This window comes from Dendropsophus ebraccatus, chromosome 11 (assembly GCF_027789765.1).
Source record: "Dendropsophus ebraccatus isolate aDenEbr1 chromosome 11, aDenEbr1.pat, whole genome shotgun sequence".
NCBI classification, from domain to species: domain Eukaryota; kingdom Metazoa; phylum Chordata; class Amphibia; order Anura; family Hylidae; genus Dendropsophus; species Dendropsophus ebraccatus.
The window spans coordinates 87,786,558-87,801,205 of record NC_091464.1 but is presented as its reverse complement, the minus strand read 5'-3'; the positions used below and the strand labels follow the sequence as shown (position 1 = coordinate 87,801,205).

The 14,648-nt window shown below is 40.5% G+C and overlaps 1 protein-coding gene across 2 annotated transcripts in view; it reads left to right on the top strand.

The window, feature by feature from the left end:
* EPHA3 (EPH receptor A3) overlaps positions 1-14,648 on the top strand; it is a 316,733-nt gene that overhangs the window by 282,877 nt on the left and 19,208 nt on the right. For both annotated transcript variants that reach the window (XM_069945772.1, XM_069945771.1), the window contains exons 14-15: positions 5,597-5,746; positions 11,599-11,792. In XM_069945772.1, the coding sequence (XP_069801873.1) occupies positions 5,597-5,746; positions 11,599-11,792 (344 nt within the window). The remainder of the gene's footprint in view (positions 1-5,596; positions 5,747-11,598; positions 11,793-14,648) is intronic.

The following is a 14,648-nucleotide window of genomic DNA, read 5'->3' as shown; positions in this document are numbered from 1 at the left end:
GGGCACTGTGTCAGACTGGAAAGAATACACCACTTCCTGCAGGACATACAGCAGCTGATAAGTGCTGGAAGACTTTAGTGTTTAAAAGAAGTAATTTTTCAAATATGTATAACTTATATTTAGAGAATTAACTTATAATTAGAAATCTTTATGACTTTCTGAAATCAGTTGATTTGAAAGATAATGTTTTTCGCTGGTGTACCCCTTTAAGAGGGCTCAGCCTGAACATTGCATTCATGTCCCCTCTCATCTACATACATCTCTGAGAAAACTCTGATAACCATTATGTCTGCCAATAACGGTTACACAGCCTCTGTTACTTTTATAGAAAATCAGGGTAACTTGGGAAGGCCTGAAAAGAATAGTAAAAAAAAAAAAAAATCATAGACCATAAAGAACTGTTACTTACACTTTCTCAACATTTCAGCTCATCTGTTCTTTCCACAGATCCAAGCCTCTAGGTATATTCTGTGCACCAAGGCTGCCAGACAACCCACGTATAAAAATCCTAATAAAATACATTTTATTAAAATATCCGCTTCAGTAATACTGCCTTAAAATGATGTATAAATGGATTAAATACAATCCTTAAAAATCTATATAAAAAAGTGATTGAAGTTTTACCCTGGTTTAGTAACATTAGGTAATGTGATCAGAGAAGCCTTTATGTTATACAGTATACACCATTCACCGGTGATGTGTAGCCCAGGGGGTCCCCACCATTGCTGTAGGGGGCACTCATGCTGCGCATGGTATATGATCATACCTTGTGGGTACTTTGCCATAATTTGCTTCTTAGAAATATCGAGAAACGTGACGACCAAAAAGCACATGTGTAGAGCCGAATTAGTGTCATTGATCTGGCGAGCGGTACATGTCGTCCTAGATATTCCGTAAAAGCTTTCATAACTTGCCCGTTGTTACTTTGTGTTCAGCATTTCCTAACAAGTCCGCCCTGTGCTGAATTTATCGCTGGAAAGTCTCCACGCCGACCAAACACTTTCATTCTTGTGCTAGAAAAACACACAAACAAATCCCATTGATGGGATCCAAGTTAAAATCAATACGTAAAATATGGCAAGGGAATAATACACACACAAGACAGGTCCAGGTGTTACGTTCCAGATCCGGGGTCTGGAAAATAAACACAAGGACCAGGTGTCCGAGTTTTGTTCTCACTCGTGTTATACACAAGTCTCAATAACACTAAGGAGGCTTAAGAGGCACGGCTTAAAAAATAAAATAAAACCTAACACCGTATATATATATTTTTTTCACATGGGATGAATTCCCGACCAGACCTTAGATTCGATTCCTGCCAGCTGTGTCCTGTTAAATAGATGTAGAATTCCCTGTATTGGTCACCCTATACGCAGAATGTTACATATGGGTCAGCGTCATAATCTCAGCTGTATTGTCTGTCTGTGGGGTACTGATTCATAACGCCCAGCCGATAGAATAATATGTGAAGGCATAGAATTATATGGGCCTACACCGTACCTTTGTATGGCTCCATTTTAAGGCTATGTTCACACTACATAAAATAACGGCCGCTGTTTTCAACGGCCGTTATTTTGAGGCCAAAACAACGGTCGTAGTTTCACGACTAACCTACAATAGTAATTCTACGGCCGTTGTTTAATTTTGATTCCTAGCATGATTATAAATGGGATGAAACAGGTCATTTACTAAATACTGCGCTCAGCCCGAGAAACCGCTCAGAAATTTTTTTACATCAACATCAAGTTTAATTCGGCAGATATAAGTTTTACGTTCGCCGCTGCATTGAATTTCACAGCCGTTTGTTGCAGTATTACCGGCCGGAAATAATTGACATGTTCATTTTTCACGGGCCCGTATAAACAACGGCCGTTATCTGATACGTAGTGTGAATTCAACGGCTGTAGTTACATTGCATTGCAGTCATTATAGGGAACCTCAAAACAACAGCAGTAGTTTTGTGGCACGGACTACGGCCGTTTTTTTTACGTAGTGTGAACATAGCCTTATATGGCATGATCCATCACATGCGGAGAGGGATTTTTCTTAGGCTTGGTTCACACTCACAAACATGCTATTCTTATCTCTCCATGCTTCCCCGGTGTCTTCCTGAGGCGCCTCCGGGTCCCACATAGAACGCTGCTGCTGCTAATTCAGTACCAGCCAATCACTGGCCAGGATGTTGTCCTGTGAGTTGCTGAGCAGGGGGAGAAGAGTGAGGGTGGTCTCATTCATTCAGCAGGAGACCCAGAGACACAGCAGGAGAACACTGGGGGATTGGGGGGAGGTAAGAATGACTCGTTTGTCATGTTTTCTGCCAGGGCTGCACCATATTAAAATTTTTAAAGAGCCAGAGTACCCCTTTAATGCTGATAGTAGGAGTAGCAGAAGCAGCTAGTGGCTTTCTCCTCAAATGATGCAACCACTGATCTATGCTATCAGACATCAGTCCACGTCACACATCCTTGATGGATTTTTAAAAAGTCATAATTGACACCAGATCAGATGTAGATCCAATCGAGCAACTGTTGTTTGATTTGAAGTAATAGGAAGAGGAGGCTTTTTCTACGACAGGTATAGTTTTGGGGGTATAGTTGAAGCAATCACGTAAAGGGCGGCTTTCTTAAGAGCCCAAAGACCCCTCTGCCACATAAGTATTATAAGTATGCCACAGTGGGTGACTGTCCAGCAATAAGTTTTGCATTGGGGCTCTGGAGCTGGGGGCTGGGTTCACACTATGTATATTTGAGGCTGTATTTGGTCCTCATGTCAGGTCCTCATAGCAACCAAAACCAGGAGTGCATTGAAAACACAGAAAGGATCTGTTCACACAATGTTGAAATTGAGTGGATGGCCGCCATATAACAGTAAATAACGGCCATTATTTCAATACCACAGCCGTTGTTTTAAAATAACAGCAAATATTTGCCATTAAATGATGGCCATCCACTCAATTACAACATTATGTGAACAGAGCCTTTCTGTGTTTTCAATCCACTCCTGGTTTTGGTTGCTATACAGCCTCACAAATACAGCCTCAAATATACATAGTGTGAACCCAGCTTTAAGGAGGTTTCCAAGACATAATGATTAGTGGTCTATTCTCAGGATAGTCCATCAATATCTGATCAGCATAGTGCCACCACCTGGCACCAATATTGATTAGTTATTTGGCAGAGTCATGGCATCCTGATGTATTGATGGTCATAGTGAATGTACTGATGATCACCGTGTACATTACTGCAGCCCAGCTCTAACTGAAGTGATAAGGAGCCGAGCTGCAGTGATGCAACACAGCCACAGTTTTTTTTTTTCTAAACACAGGGATTGATTGATTAAAAAAAAAAAAAACATACTGTATATCTACTGGGTCCTCCCTTTTGTCAACAGTTGAACAATTTTCTGGCTATCTGTATGAGTCACGGGTGACAGCTGAATGAAACACGTCATTGTTTTGTCTCTTTGTCTCCCAATTTACCATACTCCTGAGCGGTATGTCTGGCAAGTTATGGAGCAATAATGAAGTATGGGGTTTATTACTGCATAGCTATGGGTATGTGTCATTTATGTGTCTAGGAAAGCCCCGGGGAGGCAGTTTTAGTGGCCGTAATGTTGGACTCCCCATAGTTTTCCAGTTTTCCCATAGCTATACAGAGAAACATCCCTATTACCCATCTTTAAAGAAGAAACCTTTAAATGGGACTTCACCAAGTACGTTCCTCTATTCCTGATGAAGAAAATTCTAATTATAACTTACAAGGATTGATTTCTCTACTAAAGTGCATTTCCCAAATTGGCCTAGAACAGATGAAGTCGATATAAGGTCACCTTACGAGAGAACACACAGATCGAGGTTACGGAGCGTATATCCTGTGCAATTAGTACAGAGGGTAACCCAGCTGTCATCCCTGCTAATCCCTGTACTGATAGAAGAACATGGCCGAGCATTGTAACTGGATGTTAGATATTCCCAGGATGCAAGATGCCGGCTCGCGTGCGTCACATGGTGGTGTGCTATGCCTGCCTAGTTATTCATCATTTTTGTAATAGTTCTATCTGTCATCATAAGGAGACCACAGAGTGCTGCCTTGTTAGTCTGGCCTCTTATCCATCTTAATCCTCTTGGTCAGCATTATTACAGTGTCATTATAGCTGTCATGGCATTGCTATCTATATAGTGTACAGTGCACACTATACGTAGAGGCACAGGCCGATATGTACAAATTTTAACTTTCCAAGAACCCCTTGAGTTGTCCTCGTCTAACAAGGTGTTAAAGGGGTTATTCCAAGGATAAAAGTTATCATGTATTCATAAAGGACCATCAGGGGTCTATCTGCTGGGGTTGCCATTAATCACAAGAACAGAGGTCAGTTGTGTTCCCATCTGAATAGCCATCTACCCTTCCATTCATTCTCTATGGGGCTATCCAAACATTGCCGACCTCTGATCTCAGCTTGGTGTGGAAGTTCCATAGATAGTATAGAGAGGCTCCAATTGACCTACATTCTTGTCATCAGTGAAAGTTACAGGAGTGGGACCCCACTGATCAGCTGGTTAAAGGAATATTTTTAATCTTAAAAAGGGTATTCCACTCAAACATAACTTTAAATATGTTGATACCCATGGTGAGATTAATAATTCCTTCCATACTTGTTATTATCTAATCAGTCTCCTTCCCCCAGTTCTGAGCTGCAGCTTTCTGCTAAAGACTCAAAATTTTAGCTTCTCTCTGTCTTCCCCCTCCCTTCTGAGATAGCTGATGTAAACAAGTCTCTGGTCGACTTTATCTGCAACATTGTAGTGTCTCTGTAATACTGGGAGGGTTATTCCAAGGTCAGGTTGCTTATGAACTCTCTGCAAATAACCCTCCCAGCATTACAAAGAAGCTACAATGTTGCAGATAAAGTCTGCCAGGGACTGGTCTCAGAAGGGAGGTGGGGGAGACAGAGAGAAAAGCTCACACACATTTTTGTGTTTTCAGCAGAAAGCAGCAGCTCAGAACTGGGGGAAGGAGACTGAATAGGTAATAACAAGTATGAAAGGAATTGTTAGGCTAACTATGGGCAGCAACATATCAAAAGTTATGTTTGGAATATCCCTTTTACATTTTATTCAGTTTCTTTAATAACTCCCACATAGTCCTAAAGTTATGAATGGTGGTAATTGTAACTAAATATCTAATTATGTAGTGACAAAGGGATGTAATCATTGTTAGACTATAACCCTTTGGGCCCACCACAGGTGATTGCTCACAGGGCCTATCTTGCAGCTATATTAACCATGGGCAATCCAGATTTTATTCAATTGTAAAAACACAGTCATGAGACTTACAAGTTGGGCATTCTCCTCAACAAGAGCGCCATAAAGATGGCTGGTGACTTACAGGCCAATTTGGGGAAAAATAAGCAAAGGCTTCTTGGGGGTGTATGGGGATGTACATTGTTACTGTAGGATTACCATTGACTATTTCCTCTATACCATCTTCACTCTCCAGTACTATGGTCTATTATTATTATGGTGTAATGTGTCCTGAATTGCATATTATATATAATTTTTTTTAAAAAATTTATTGCATGATTTCTTCTACCTCCACAGGGTGGGAAGATACCGATTAGATGGACGGCGCCGGAAGCCATTTCATACCGTAAATTCACATCTGCAAGTGATGCATGGAGTTATGGCATCGTAGTATGGGAAGTGATGTCATATGGAGAGAGACCATACTGGGAAATGTCCAACCAAGATGTAAGAGCAGTAGAAGACTTATAGAATTGAAAATTTCCATTAATATTTTTTTATATATATATGTATATATATATACAGTATACATATATATATATATGTATATATATATATATATATATATATATATATATATATTTATGTCTAAAATTACATTCTGGTTTCTAATGGGTAAAATCCCTATAGCAGCAGTACAGGTCACTATGTGGTAATTTACGGCTACACAAAGATGACAGCCAGTGATTTGTGGACATGTTGTGCTCCCTCTCTCTTTAAAAAGATGTTCTTCAGCAGCCGAGATGTCTATTCATAAGAACAATATACCTCTTATTATGAAGTATGAGATTCCAAGGAGTCCCATCAGAGCCCCTGTATCTGTACATGGGCTGGAGGCCTTGTGCTTTTATGTGGTTATGAAATTCCTTGTGACTTCTAATATTCTTACTTTATAACCCACAGTAGGGGGGTGCATTATTCCGTATAATTATAGGGGTAACCATGCTAATGCGTGTTTGTTCTCAGTGCATATAAAGCAAAGATCTACAAGGCTTCTGTTATAAACAGCATGGGTTTAGGATATGAAAAACATAAGGAACACTTATGCTTAGAGTATCTGGATATTGTTAAGTACCATACATCTGGTAAACTGCGCCTTAGGCTAGGACTACGCTAAGACTGGCACATAGCAACATTCAAGGCAGCATTATATTTTATTGGGGCCTATAGCTTTAGAATGGTATTGTAGCCATCGGTAAGTGGTGAACAATACAAAGGAACGGTAATATATTTACTCACAGGCCTAATATAAAATGTTGTCGCAGTAGTCCCATAGGAACCGGCCTTCTAATGGCTGCATTTACATAACGTTAGGGCAGATAGGTTTTGTTATACATTTCTATCAGGATACGATACCAGGTTGTGTTGAGACAGGTGATGTATAATGTGTGAATTGTGCAAATAGCTGCAGATGGTTCAGTTCTTCCTCTTCTTATATTTGGAACAATAGTTAAAGTTCAGGAGAAACGCCGAAAAATGCCGGAAATGTAATTCCATGTCTACCTGAATATAGTAGTATGGGTCGTCAGTATGGTTTTAAATAATTAGACTATATAGTGTATTTTATGGTACATGGTTACTTTACATAATACGATTACTATGCTCTCTTAGAGTAATTGCAGGTGGGAGACTATATTTAATATGTTAGAGACAATGGAGAACCATCATGTTCAGAAGGCCGGCTGTAATCTGTGGTATTGCCTATAGGGTCATACTACAAATATCACCGCACTCTGCAATAAAATCTCGACTGGGAACCAACATTGTGAAGCTCTGTTTGCATCATGTTCTGATGGTCTATTCAGAGTATTTTTCCGGAAATGCTCCTGATACTCATACACTTGTATTGGCTACATAACGAATCACAGTGAATTAAAAAACAAGTTTGGTGGTATTGTTCAAACGTGTACCCCCAAACATTGAGGGAGCTCTAGGGGTGCACAGGTAACTTGTGCATGAATATATATATATATATATATATATATATATATATATATATATATATATTTTATTTTTTTTTTTTTTTTACATATATTTATTGTTTTCAGTAGAAAGCAGGGTAAATACAAAAACATTCTACAGACATCACTTTTAGTCAGGTAACACAGCAAAGACATAGGACTTCCATTACAAACAAGTGTAATACATTTCCAATACAACAAACACTCCAGCTTGTAAACAGTCTCAGTATGCTGGTAGGTCTTGGTGCTCTCTGCCTGGGCCAGATTCACGGCGGTCCATCAAGCATGTGTATTTAGATGTATATACCTGAAGAGGCCCAAGAACCTGTCAGACAGGATGATTTGTGCTTTTGTGTTTTTATTTTCCAAAAATGCTACTTTTGCCGATAAGGCTATGTTCAGTGGCGGAACTACCGCCGTAGCAACCGTAGCGGTTGCTATGGGGCCCTCCGCATCAAGGGGCCCGGCCGGCCAGCTGGTTCGGTAAACCGGGGAGAAACTGTCTGCAGCCTGCATGTAAACTTAGGATGGGGCCCGGCCCACATCTCTAAGTCGCCGCCTTCAATCACCTGACAGTGCTTCCTGCTTTCTCTAGGATGGGACTCCGCTGCACTGTCTCCTCCCCCACGGAAGTGTACACGGGTCCCCTCTGCTCTGCCGTACACTTATGGTGGGGAAGGGGCGGAGTCATAGTCCAAGGCAGGCTCCATTATTGAGGAGGACAGACAGATGGGAAGCACAGTGCAGCAGCAGCTATAGCAGGTTAGGCTAACTTCTCAGTTGGTGAGGAAGCTGCTGGAGCTGAGGCTGGAGCTGCAGGGGATGATGATAAGTCCTGGCCTGTCAGCTGCTGCACGGAGCATCCCGTGAGGTAGGATAACCTCTGACCCCTAGCCCTCTCCCGCCCGGACCTCGGAGAGACAGTGAAAGCTCCCTCCTCCTCCTTCTGTAAGTGTACACCATCTCTGATAAGAGGTGTGTGTTTTTTATTTGTACAGGAGCTGTGACATTATAGGACTACAACTCCCAATGTGGTCTGTCTGATGTCTGTGCCCCCCCCCTCTCCCCAAAGACACAGGCAGATCACACTGGGAGTTGTAGTCCTACACTGTCTATATAGAAATTGTCCCATTTTACCTTGCAGTGCCAGACTGGATACATACATATATATATATATATATATATATATATATATATATATATATATATACATACATGCAGTGCCAGACTGGATATATATATATATATATATATATATATATATATATATATATGTATACATGCAGTGCCAGACTGGATACATACACATATATATATATATATATATATATATATATATATATACAGTATATATATATACATGCAGTGCCAAACTGGATACATATATATGTATACATGCAGTGCCAGACTGGATACATATATATGTATACATGCAGTGCCAGACGGGGTGTGTGTGTATGTGTGTGTGTGTGTGTGTATATATATAGTGCCAGACTGGAGATATATACAGTACATGCAGTAGCAGGCTGGTAGGCAGGCAGGTAGGTCTGGTATGGCGGTGTTATCCAGTCACAGTATGGTGGTATTGGTCAGGTCTGGTATAGCGGTGTTATCCAGTCACAGTATGTCGGTAATAGTCAGGTGTGGTATGACAGTGTTATGCAGTCACAGTATGGCGGTATTGGTCAGGTCTGGTATGGCAGTGTTATCCAGTCACAGTATGGTGGTATTGTTATCCAGTCACAGTATGGCGGTATTGGTCAGGTCTGGTGGTGTTATCCAGTCACAGTATCATGGTATTGGTCAAGTCTAGTATGGCGGTGTTATCCAGTCATAGTATGGCGGTATTGGTCAGGTCTGGTATGGCAGTGTTATCCAGTCACAGTATGGTGGTATTGGTCAGGTCTGGTATGGCGGTGTTATTAAGTCACAGTATGGTGGTTATTGGTCAGGTCTGGTGTTGCGGTGTTACCCAGTCACAGTATTGTGGTATTGGTCAGGTCTGGTATGGCGGTGTGTTTTAAATGTGCATTGTCTGAAGATGTTGCCTACCAATCCTTTAACGAGAATCACTACAGACAATATGCAGATCATGTAAACAGTTAAAAACCTTGTAAAAAATTGTAAAAAAAAATTCAGACACTGCATGTGGCCGAAATCATGCGTCCACTTTTTCCCCCAGTAGCCGAGAGGGGGGGGGGGCATTGGAAAGTTTGCTATGGGGCCCAGCCATCTCTAGTTACGCGCCTGGCTATGTTCACACACTGTCGAAATGACAGCCGTTTTCATTATTCATGTAATAAATGGCCATCATTTCTATTATGTGTGAAAATAGCCTAAAAGTGTCAAAGAGGCGGTACATAGGATTCCCAGTACTCGAGGATTGGATATTATCAAGCCCCAGGGCTCAGCATACTTTGATGGGACAGGACTAAGCCCAACAGTGGTGTAGCAATCCTAGGGCATAAGGAGCACTAGGCCTCACCTCTTTCACATTTACTGCCACAATAACAACTTTTTTAGTTTTTTTGTTTGTTTATACATATAAGAGCAGATTCTCCAATCAGAGCTATGACAAGATTAACAGCGATCCAGCAGTACAAACACCTCTATAGTTATGAGAGAGGGGTGCAGATTCACTTTAAAGGAATTTTAAAGGTGAAGGGGGATTTAAAGGGTAAAGGATGTCTTAAAAATAAAAAAAAGTATTCTCAACTTTTATGTCACCTGTCACTTCTGTTTCGATGGCACCTGGGCCCCACCACCTTCTTGTGAAACATTGAAACTAAGAAATGCCCTCTTAAAGCAAATGGACCACTAGGTACATCGCTTTGGGATATTTACATGAACAGACTGGCGTCGGTGCGGAGATACTGGTGCCCTTTTCTTGAACTGCCGCCCAGTCCCCATGCATGGCGCCTATCTCTTCCCGAGCTCCGGCCCAGTATGAGCCACTGGAGGCAGGCCAGCCGGCCCCCAGTGTGCCGAAACCCCCTCCTCTCTGTGACGCGGCTCCATTAGAATTAATGGAGCCATGTCATAGAGGAGAGATTGTCACACAGGGGTGCTGGCGGGCCTGCCTCCAGTGCCTCATGCTGGGCCGGAGCTCAGGAGTAGACTGGAGCCATATGTGGGAACCATGTAAAAATTACAAAGCAATGTGCCCAATGGTACATTTGCTTTAATGTTGGCAAGTGGTCGTAGACACAAGACGTACACACATATATTCCATACCAACTGGGCTCTGGTGGGTTCTCTGGGCATTAGCATTAAGCATTGTGTCCCAACACCTACTGCAGTGGGTTGGTGGCATGTAATATGGAATGATACTTATATGGCTTTATATAAATACCTTTATTTTTACTGTGCTGAATTAGCCCTGATATTAGTATGGGGACATTAGTATTAGCACAGGGATGCCAGAATAGTGATATATTCATATTAATCAGGATGACCCACCACAGCCCACTAGGATGACCCACCACAGACACTAGTACCAGGCTGTTCATGAGATCATTTTCTAGATTATTACGATTTCCAAACCAACAGATGCCAGACAAAAGGAATTTTATTGTAAGTTCATAAATTCTTTTTATCAGGGTTTGTACACTGGCAGTACAGTAATTCTTCATATAAGGAAGGTCTTTTGTATTTCGGTTTTAGTTATCCATTATGGTACTCTCCTTATCATCTGCTAAGTACTGTAAATACAATAATATCTGCAGACTTCATACCGTCACATTCTTCTTCCCTTACATCACCCCTAACAATTAGAAAAATTAGGTATTTATAATCTCACAGACCATTCTCCCACTTTTTGATTATTTGTTCGTAGCGGCAATTCGACTTTTCATTACTCTGCCAAAAATGTCCAAGACTATCATAGGTTTATATAAACAGCGGGTGACTAAGTGAGTGATCATATAGGACATCAAAGAATATATAGCGAATGGACTGGTGTAACGCAATGATTTCATGTTTTTCTTCTTTCCCTTAAAGGAACCTTTACGCTTGAAGGGCACTTTAAGTGGTCCGTGGGTTTCGAGCTATTACTGAAAATTGTTTATCTAGCTTTTTAATTAAATCCATCTTTGGCCAAAACGTTCTCTTTACAAGTGATGCTATAAATGTCTCTTAAAGACATAGAAACAATTAATTTTCTACATTTAAAGGGAAGGGACTTTTGTTTTACAACTGAATGTTTTTTTCCAGTGCATTTAAAATGAAAAATTAGGCATTTCTGCAAATAATCTTACTATAAATATGCTTTGTGCATAATGGACACGGCTAAATCCCATTGTAAGTGAATTCTCCTAACAAGTACTTTGCCATTCGCAGGTGATTAAGGCAGTGGATGAAGGTTATCGGCTGCCACCTCCGATGGAATGCCCAGCTGCCTTGTATCAGCTCATGCTAGACTGCTGGCAGAAGGATCGAAACAACAGACCAAAGTTTGAGCAGATTGTCAGCATCTTGGACAAGCTGATACGTAATCCCAGTAGTCTCAAAGTAATCGCCAATACAGCTGCAAGGTGAGAATTCCAGGTGCACTGTATCTCATTAAAATATAACTTTAAATGCACCACCCAATAATATTTTAATATATTTTTTTATGATAGGTTTGTGCTTTACAGCCCAATACAATTTTATTCTTAGCAATATCAGGTACTTAAAGTTCTGTACACTACCAAGCTTTTTTTGGTAAATTTTACATATTAATAATTTATTATGCATTTAATTTTATTCATTTTAGAGGAAACCATAGCAGCCTTCTTATAACAACAGCAGCACATGTGTCCATGGGTTGAAGTGGTATTGCGGTTCAGCCTCATTTACTTAAAGCGTCACCGTATCCACCAACCCACTCCCGCAATCCGCTGGTACAGTCCATTTGATGTAAGTCTTTCCAGGTTGTGTCTTTTAATATGCGCCTGGTGCCTTGATTAGGGTAAAAAAAAAAAGCTCTTTTAATCTGCAGAAACCGAGTCAATGTTGCGTGGCCTAGTGTGTCTGTGCCCTAGGCCTGCACTGCCTCTCCTTTCTTCCTCCCCTCCCTCTTCATCGCCCCTGGGCAGGATTTAACCTATTTAGCAATAAATAGGAGAAATCCTGCTAGGTATGTTCCTAACAATGAGGAGGAAGAAAGGAGAGGCGTCACAGGCTTAGGGCACAGACACTCTAGGCTGTGCCTTATTGCTGCAGATTAAAAGATCATTTTTACCGTAACCAAAGCATCGGGCACATTTAGAAGATATTCCCAGTAAGGATTTACTCTCATCAAATTCACGATACCAGCGGGGTTTTTTTCTCTTTTTTTTTGGGGGGGGGGGGGGGTAAGCTGATGGTTCCCCCATGTATACCATCAATTTATGCTTCTGATGTTCAGAAGAGAAGGGCATTCCTTTCCCTGCATAATGATCTCTGCACAGGTCCCAGAGCATGCCTAGAAAACTCTCCCAAGGAAGTGAGTTGGGTCAGCTCCAGCTAATGAGCCTGTGTACATGGGGCTTGCTGCATAGCATATCTATAAATGCTAATAAAAGCTGCTTAGGTTGCATAGCTGTGCACAAAAGAATGTACTAAAAATAAAATTTGAAAAAGGACAAAGAGAAAACAGAAACAGATAAAGGAAAAAGAAAATGTTTTAGTAAATTGTTAAAAAAAAAAGTGTGGCTTCAGCACATCCAAAGAGAAAAAACTGTTAAAATATAAAACTTTCGTACGTGTCTAGATCGGGGAACAGTCTAACTTGACTACGTGTTTCGCGCATGTGCGCTTAGTCATGTCTAAAGCAGTATAGGAGTGTAGTGATTAAAAGACCACATACTGCTTTAGACATGACTAAGCGTGCATGCGCGAAACGCGTCATCACACGTCATCGAATGTTCCCCCGAGTGGGTCTCGTTTTCAATCTAGACTTGAATTAAAGTTTTATATTTTAACAGCTCTTTCTTCTTGACAATAAATTAAGTATGAGTTAAAAAAATAAAATAAAATATATATATATATATATATATATATATATGTATATATTAAATGAATACCCCTTTAATAGGTGTACAGTAATATATTTAATTTCACTTAATGCATTACCTTTGCCCCATTTATCTTCATGACACATCCCCTTTAATGATGTTTCATGACTGTCATCTGATAACTACAACCTCTTCCCATACCCCCTATAAGGATGGATGGAGGGGGTTAGAGAAGGGAAATCCATGGCCATCAGCTGATTTTGAGCTGGTTTCCATTTACAAGTAGGTTGTCTTTGTAAGACCAGTGACTATTTTTTACCTAGAATACTATGTAATAAATCACATTGGGATATATTTAGATCAATTACATCTATTTTTCCTCAGCAGACAATAAATAATGCCCTACCCAACTCACTGCCGTATACTTCAGCCTGCCGTAAATGTCATTACCTCTACAGCTCTGTCTGCTTTAGCTATGTTCAGCGAGAATGGAAGCTTGTAGAATTACTCCAGATTACCACCTGCTATGAGGGGACTGAAGAGCAGATCTTAATAGATGATGTTTGGCATATGAGAAGCCATTCTGTAAATCATCCCTTGGCTATTCCTAATAGGGCTATTATAGATTACCGAGTCACAGCATCATCCTGCTAGGCAAATGTAGTTCATGATTCACATCTCCCAAGGCTACGTTCCGGAACTTTCTTAAAGACAATTAATGAGGTTTGTAGGGTAGACTGGATATTTACATTTGCAAAGCTCCAATGTTGGATCCAGTCAGTTCTCTGTTTTCGTCTGTCAGGAGTAATATGCATTACACAATACCATAAGAAGCCAAGCTCACTCAACGCCCTCAACCATCTTTGGCAGAAAGCATTTCTGTGCCTTAGATAATTTCACTGTAAATTGCTTCATGCTTTCCAGAATTTGAGAAAAATAAACATAACGTGCAATTAATGAAAAAAAAAAAATTCCTTTTAACAAAACGCATTTCGAAATTCTAAATTTTAAAGCGTGTCCGCTTTGGAGATTTCCCATCAGTCAGAATGTAGTCACGAGAATGTCAAACTTGATTTAGCTGTGTATAGGAAATAAAATGAAATGATTTTTATGTGGCAAGTCATTAAATACCCATAAGACTATTACCATTAGTCAGACAATTATAAGAGTAAATTACCAGCGCTGGCACAAGGAAAACACTGGGAGAGAAGTTAGACACCTACTTCTCCGTCCTGAGACTCTGTCAGCTTTCTAAACATGTCATTGTGCTGAAAGTATAGAGGAAGAACTTAACGAATTGGAACTGTAACATGAGCTATGCCTTTCATTTTACTATCTATATTTTAAAATAATCCTTACTGTTTTCAATCTGGCCACTAAGCCTTATAATAAGCTGACACTTCCTGTTGTGTA